Below are 7533 nucleotides of genomic sequence, written 5' to 3' on the forward strand. Positions count from 1 at the left end.
TTTTTTTTTTTTTTTAATCTTGTATTAGAGGATTATATAACATGGCTTACTGACCTCATTCAGCATCCCGACTTTTTCTTGATGCTGATGGAAAAATGAAATTGTTAAATTTTCGACAAATATAAAAACGTCTCAGGTGTGCCAAATCAAATATGTGTCATTTAAAAATTAATTCATGCGCAACCCAATTAATTAACATTAAATAAGAAGCCGCTTTTATTAATTTTGCAGCATGTTTTGAACAGCACTTGGTTGGGCCAAAGTAAAGCTCTTTATACAGAATGACCTGAGTTCAAGTTCCATGCAGGAATAATTGAATTTATCCTTTTTTAATAAATCAAGAAAAATTGTAACTTTATCCCAGTGGACATAACATGAGCGGAATCATATTTGGTTTTCATTTTGAGTTAGAAAAATTAGATTAGATTGACCTCAAAGCAGTGATTAACTAAACATTTTAACTTGAATCTAATCAACTATTTCTTATTGAGTGAGCACTCCTATAAAACTAAACGAAAATAAACCATCTAAAACTATCAGTCGTAGCTTTTAGAAACCATGTTATTGCCGTTTAACACGGATTTATAGAACTGATTAAATTATATTTCTTGTTATAATTTGTTCAGAATGTACTGTATTTTTGTAATATATTTGTAATTTATTATATTTAAGAAAAATATGTTTTTTGCACAGTTCTTTTTTGCACAAGAAATTTTTTAATCTGTATATTATCTGTATTATTCTGCTAAGAACAAAATAGTCTACTAAAATATACAAAACCATCAATCTAGCAAAAAAACATTACATTGATATGAATTATCTGTTTGAGGAAGTTATTCCAGTGAATGTCAGAATTAGAGAGCTGTTTAAATGTGCTTTTTTTCAAATGCTTAATACATTTCAGTTATTTGATTATTTACAGTAAAAGACTTACATTGTAATATATGCTGTAAAATTGTAATTAGCATAAAATCAGGCTATGTTGCTTCTTTTGCTTGTCCAGTTTTTTTTAAAAACACAAACGAGAACCCCATAACCTTTTTGCATACTCAGCTGTTTTCTCTCAAGAGTAGAATGGCCTGTATCTCAACCATAACAGGTCAAGTGATCAGTTTAAAAGTCACAGTGATGGACCATAAAGGCCAGCTCAACTTCCTCTCCAATACTGAATTACACTCTATGTTTCAGAGGGAGCAAAACTCCCCCATCTCCATTTCATGTCACTAACGCACTCCTGCTTCTTCTTCATGGTTTGTTGGTGATTTTAATGAGTTTTTGGCTCAAAAAGCTCAATCTGCTGACAGTAAGTGAGAGCGGCCTGAATTTCCAGGAATACCAGATACTTATGTGGCCTAATGCTTTACCTGTTTATGATCAGATAGCAGACAGGGAAATGACATACAGCGAATCGGGCCTATTTCACTGCAAACGAGAACACGGTAGAAAACACGTAGCAGACAGTTGGAAAGGGATTTTCATTCCAGGCAGTTACCCAGTTATGGCACGTAAAATTGCATGTTTGCCCACAGGCTGAATAGCTAGGGAGACGTTGTTTGGAGACTTGAAAAATATAGAGGAATAATGTTTATATATTCACAATGGAATGATTTTGCATCATGCTGAGGTCATGGGACAAGACGTGCAAAGCATGAAGGTGTAACTGGTTATATATTTTCATATATAATGTGAAATTTGCTTGTGTGCAAATTTGCGTGTGTGCCACCAATTTAGCAAGGGTCAAGCTAACAAGCATAACAGCATTCCTCGGTTACATAGCATATGAAGCTGTAACACCACAAACCCTATAAATGCCTACGTGCAGTCTACATTGTTGTGCTTGTAAGTTTTGTCATATCTTACAGTATCCTAAGGGAGCGTATTTGCATATTACAGAATGTCTATTTGGGTCTATTTCTATATTTATCTGTCTACCTGTTCTGGTGTTTTGAAGAGGCAGGTTGTAGGGACGATGTCCTCTGAGCCCCAGGGCCTGTCTTTCCCATCTGTAAGCAGCAGCAGCAGCAGCTCACCCATTCCTTCGCCAGCCGAACTACAATCTTTTGACCATCTAGGGTCACCCTGCTTTCAGATGCCAGAATCAAAGGTATTAATTACTTATTAGAATTTGTTTTCATTCATTATAGTGCTGTCAAACGATTAAGCGCAATTAATTGCATCCAAAATAACTTTGTAATATGTGTATGTTATGTACATGTACACATATTTTGAAAATATTCACATGCATTCTATATATGAATAAATTCAATACATGAACAAAACATATTTTTCTGCAATATATACATGCGTGTGTGTATTTGTATATGGGTCAGAGACGAAAAGGGGTTTAATCATAAATAAATAAATAAAGTTTTGTTTAAATTGATTGCAATTTGTTTGTTTTTTTCTTTTTAGCCAAAAATAACTTGATTTGCTAAATTTTCCCACTAAAACGTCATTCAGCGTAACTGTGACAGTGTCCGGCGGGAGTACGCAGGAGACTCGGGAATCTTCTCAAAGAACTGTAACAGCCAAAAATCAGCAAATGTGGAGCATACACACACGACATAACGGTAGACCAGACAAAAACAGAACAGACAGGGCTTTTAAACTAAGAATAACGATGGGCTGTTGGAGGCGCGGACACTGGAGGGCGCTCTTCAGACACGGAGTGAGCTGGAATGAGCCGCGGACGGCTGGAGTGGGCCTCTTTTAGGAACATCTTCTCTGGGCTGAGGAGGACAGGGGGTCGGGCAGGTGGTCATACCGCTGTGTGGTATGTTGGGGTTGAGCTGGCGGGACGCGCCGCGCCTCAGAGGGGACTGGACGATGGGACTGACAGTTCTTTCCGTATTTCTTCAGCTACTACCAATCTGCGCGTCTCATCGTCCAGCCCCAGCTGAAAGCACGCACCCAGAGCCTCTGACCAGCCTGCAGTCCGTGTCAGTCGGCAAAACGCAGGAATGGTCGCAAGGAACTTTAATAGCCCAAATCCCCCGTGTCGTTTTAATTGTGCATTATAAATAAAAAAAAGTTTTTTAGGTTTACTAAAATACAATACTAATTTAAAACACAATAAAATATCATATGCTTCCCTATTCTTTTATTTATTTTAATGTGCGCACGCCAGTTTTAATATAAATATTGTGTTACACTGAATGACAAGGTAACATTATCTCATTATTATGGACATAACGTCACTTTTGTAAATTTCTCGTGATGCAGACATCCTGACCTCTCTGACCCATATACATAAAAAATATACACAGTACGCATATACGTAAACAAAAACATTTGGATGCAATTAATCGCAATTAACCTTTTGGCAGCACATTTTTTAATAGATTTTGTATAACTTTTTTGTATAACATTTATAGACAAGATAGATAGATAGATAGATAGATAGATAGATAGATAGATAGATAGATAGATGGATAGATACACAGTGCTTTGGAAAAAACTTAACGTAAGGTATAAAGTAATATGTCTTCTTTATCTGAATCCAGATGAAGTCTCTGATAAGTCGTTGGTTAACATCAGTCCNGATAGATAGATAGATAGATAGATAGATAGATAGATAGATAGATAGATGGATAGATACACAGTGTTTTGGAAAAAAGTTAACGTAAGGTATAAAGTAATATGTCTTCTTTATCTGAATCCAGATGAAGTCTCTGATAAGTCGTTGGTTAACATCAGTCGAGAATGTTCTGTAGTTAGCGCTTTTTTAAAAACTACTGCTCACCAGCTGCTCTGATTACGACACCGTGTCATAATTATTACCGTTTGATGAGGACGTGAACCCCTGCACAAGGCACTATTCAAGGACACAGGACCCCGGGGCAGAAAGAGAAGTATTTCATCCTGCCTTCTCATCAAATCCTTTTGATTTAATATTAATTAATTATGCCCCCCAGGGAAGGCTGTATGTCACATTAAATGCTTTTATGGACTCTTTAGCAGATCAAAGATCTTTACGTGCTACTGCATTTCCTCTTGGAAAACCGCTTCATGTTAAAGTGTGCATTAATTAGAAATGAAACTGCTGTGCGGCTTTACACAGACAACGTTTCACTTAGGCCTATATCGATAGCATGGAATTTCGTATCGATGCAGGTTTGCTGAATAGTTCGTTGTTTAATTTATAGTGTCACCAGAGCAATGTTGGAGAAGGGTTTGCACCGTGCTCCCAAAGAGAAAGCATTCCCTACAGGCAGAAGAACGCTGAGCGCTTTCGTAGACACAGCGTAGACGGGAGCCCCGTTGGACGAGAGTCTGGCCTAATGGAGAACAGTCACTACCATCCATACAGGCGCCAATGCAGTGAAGGGACCATCAGTGAAGTTCAGACACTGAGTTGTCTCAGAAGAGCTGGACTCACCATGGATGACAGAATGGAGGAACAATCCTGGACTCCATTAAGCAATGATGTGGAAAGCACCAGTATCATGGTGAGACTGAAGGAAGTTAAATCAGATATTTTAAAGTGCCCATGTTATGGGTTATGATTCCGGGAGTCTCAAACAACAGGTTGACATGCATGCAAGTTCAAAAAAAAAAAAAAAAATCATTTTCTTATAATATTTATTTTAATTTATTCAACGACTCCCAAACGATTCATTTAACGATTCGTTTTTCCAAACCCCTCCAGTGATTGGTCGACTAAAAGCAGTGTTTGTGAGCGTTTAACGCCCCAAAAGCAAAGAATGAATTAGCATTTTAATATTTCATTTTGACGTCAAAATGAAACAGCTTGAGACTCTTTTTTTAAAAAAGTGATTTAGACTTGACTATTTATTTTGAGAGACAATAACTTAAATAAATAAACTTTGCAGGATGTGTTCATTCACTATTAGCCGTGTTACACACCGCATGGTTTTCAAAAATCCATAATAGGGGCACTTTAATATTTCTTGCACATATGAAGAAAAAAAAATCTGTGCTTTTAGAGAAATAAGCACAGTATGGAAAATAATAATAATAAACAGAACAATTATCAAGATACCTACACCTGTGCTCTTAAAATTAAAGGTGTTTCATAATGCACAAAAAAACCTGGTAAAGAACCTTTGATACCTGAAGAACCTTTTTGGTTCAAAAAGGTTCTTTGTGGGAAAGAGGATTCTTCAGATTATAAGAACGGGTAAGAAAGACATGGTTTAAAGAACCTTTGAATAAATGGTTCTTTGAGAAACCAAAAAATGTTTTTCCACGGTATTGCTGTAAATGACCTTTTGAAATACCTTTATTTTTATGGCTTGAAGGCTCTTAAATTCTTGCCAGTATATTCAGGCCAGGGGCAAACAGGAAAACCTACCAGGCAGATGTGCAAGCAGATGTCCTTATTACACTTTCTAAAGAAGCATTAATATACGTTATGTCAGCATTAAGTAGATCACGGTCTGTTCTTGGGGCAGGGAACCCAACATACCTACAGTGAGCCTCAAACGAGCTCTGAAGAACCTCCTGGCTACACGGCAGTAGACCATCAGACCTACAGTCCCATCAGTCCTCTACAACATCAGGTACCGTGGTAAATGTTTCATGTTTCTAAGAAGTATCAACTGCAGCAACCACTGTAATATTGTAAAAGTGTAAAAAAAATGGGTGTTTTCTATTTAAAAAAAAAAAATTATTCTTGTGATGGCAAAGCTAAGTTGTCAGTGCCACATGACATTCTAACATGTTTCTATGTTTATCTGATGCCTCAGAAGACACATTTCTTATTATTAACAATATTGCTTATTAACAAAGTTGCTGCATAATATGTGTGTGGAAATATTTTTTTCATGTTTTCACTGATAGAAAGTTCAAAAATCTTGTATTTCCTGAATAAAAACTTCTTAATAATGCCCCCTTCTCATTTGAAGAGTAGGGTATGTATAAATTACTATAACTATGTTCACAGGGACGTCCGTATAACTACTTTAGGTTAGCCTTGGCATGTGTAAGAAACTAGAAATTATCAAATTTAGATGCATGTTCACAGTCAAAACATTGGCAGGAAGTACATTTTTAGACTGACAAATAACACGGACCCGCTCTTGTTGAACATAGGTGTAGTATGTAATGGAAGCTTTTATCATGGCTTTTATGTCTGTCTCTAGTTTTACTCTTCAAGAGGAATAGACACTGTTTCTCACTACTATAACCAAAGCCTCTCGTCACAAGCATCTCAAGACAATTCTGTCCAGACGCTCTATCCTAAACCTGTCTACTCTTACAGGTATGTATATGCACTTTATCCTGGTAAACCGAGTCACATTTTCAAAGCGGCTCATTTTTAAAAACCTCTGTAAAAGTCATAAAATGAATTCAGCTAGTTCATTCACGAACAAAAGTGTTCCAACTATGCCATTCTGTGTAAAACCATTATATTATTCCGCTTAAAAACGAAACTGCTGACAGCTAAACTATGAAATCAGAAATCTGCAATAAGATAAAAATGTAATAATAATCATAAAAATGCAGCTTACAACACATCCGAACCGATGCGTCGCAGTAGTCTTGTTACATTGGTCGTGTTTCATTGGTGAATATTTCTTTTCAGTATTCTAATTTTCCTGGCTCTGAGGAACAGCAAAACAGGCAGTCTACCAGTAAGTGAGATCTACAGCTTCATGACGGAGCATTTCCCATACTTTAAGGTAAAGTGCACTAACACATCTTAGAATAATGTCTACATCTAACATACATTGATTGATTTACAACGAACAGTTGGTATTTTGGCACAACCCGTGCATGATCAATTCAACAAATCCATTATGCAAATAAAGTTATTTACTTGTGCTTTGTGGAGCATGCCTGTTATAGCACGATCATTATATATCTATGTTTTGGTTCACCCTCCCCTTGGCGCCGTGCTGGTAAAGGGATTTACTATTGTGACATTGTTTTGGCTCATCACTGGGTAAACATACACTGAGACAAGGGTTGTAAGAAAGATGTTTAGTTAGAGGTCGAATCTCTATTTTATATTCAGTTCTTTCTGCACACACAGAGAATATATATTTTTTTTAATTCTAAAATTTAAAAAAGGTATATAAAGAATATATCTTTTAAAAAATATTCTCTAAAGCACATAGCAACTACTCTACCACAGCTTAGCAACCACTTTCCGATGCCATTGTGAACCACTGTTTCATTTGTGATTCCTCAGACAGCACCTGATGGCTGGAAGAATTCTGTCCGACACAACCTCTCTTTGAACAAATGTTTTGAGAAAGTGGAGAACAAGAACGGGAACTCCTCCCGAAAGGGTTGCCTGTGGGCCCTGAACCCTGCGAAGGTAGAGAAGATGCAGGAGGAACTTCACAAGTGGAGACGTAAAGATCCCCTGACTGTCCGGAGGAGCATGGCCCGACCAGGTACACAAAGGGATCTGAAAATTCTGTAATATTCATATTTGTTGGTCTGAGCAATAAACATGCTTATCCTAATATGTTGATTTGGTGCTCAAGAAATATATTTTAAGCTTAATGCTGAAAATAGTTGTGCTGCATAGCATCCAAAATATTCAGTTACATTTTATAATGT

The 7533-nt window shown here is 36.8% G+C and overlaps 1 protein-coding gene across 1 annotated transcript in view; it reads left to right on the forward strand.

The window, feature by feature from the left end:
* LOC122359367 (forkhead box protein N1-like) overlaps nucleotides 1–7533 on the forward strand; it is a 12665-nt gene that overhangs the window by 2134 nt on the left and 2998 nt on the right. Inside the window, exons 2-7 of the mRNA XM_043259657.1 lie at nucleotides 1952–2104; nucleotides 4146–4448; nucleotides 5415–5522; nucleotides 6105–6223; nucleotides 6548–6644; nucleotides 7157–7364. Coding sequence (XP_043115592.1) covers nucleotides 1970–2104; nucleotides 4146–4448; nucleotides 5415–5522; nucleotides 6105–6223; nucleotides 6548–6644; nucleotides 7157–7364 — 970 coding nt within the window. The 5' untranslated portion in view covers nucleotides 1952–1969. The remainder of the gene's footprint in view (nucleotides 1–1951; nucleotides 2105–4145; nucleotides 4449–5414; nucleotides 5523–6104; nucleotides 6224–6547; nucleotides 6645–7156; nucleotides 7365–7533) is intronic.

This window comes from Puntigrus tetrazona, chromosome 15, assembly GCF_018831695.1.
Source record: "Puntigrus tetrazona isolate hp1 chromosome 15, ASM1883169v1, whole genome shotgun sequence".
Classification (NCBI taxonomy): domain Eukaryota; kingdom Metazoa; phylum Chordata; class Actinopteri; order Cypriniformes; family Cyprinidae; genus Puntigrus; species Puntigrus tetrazona.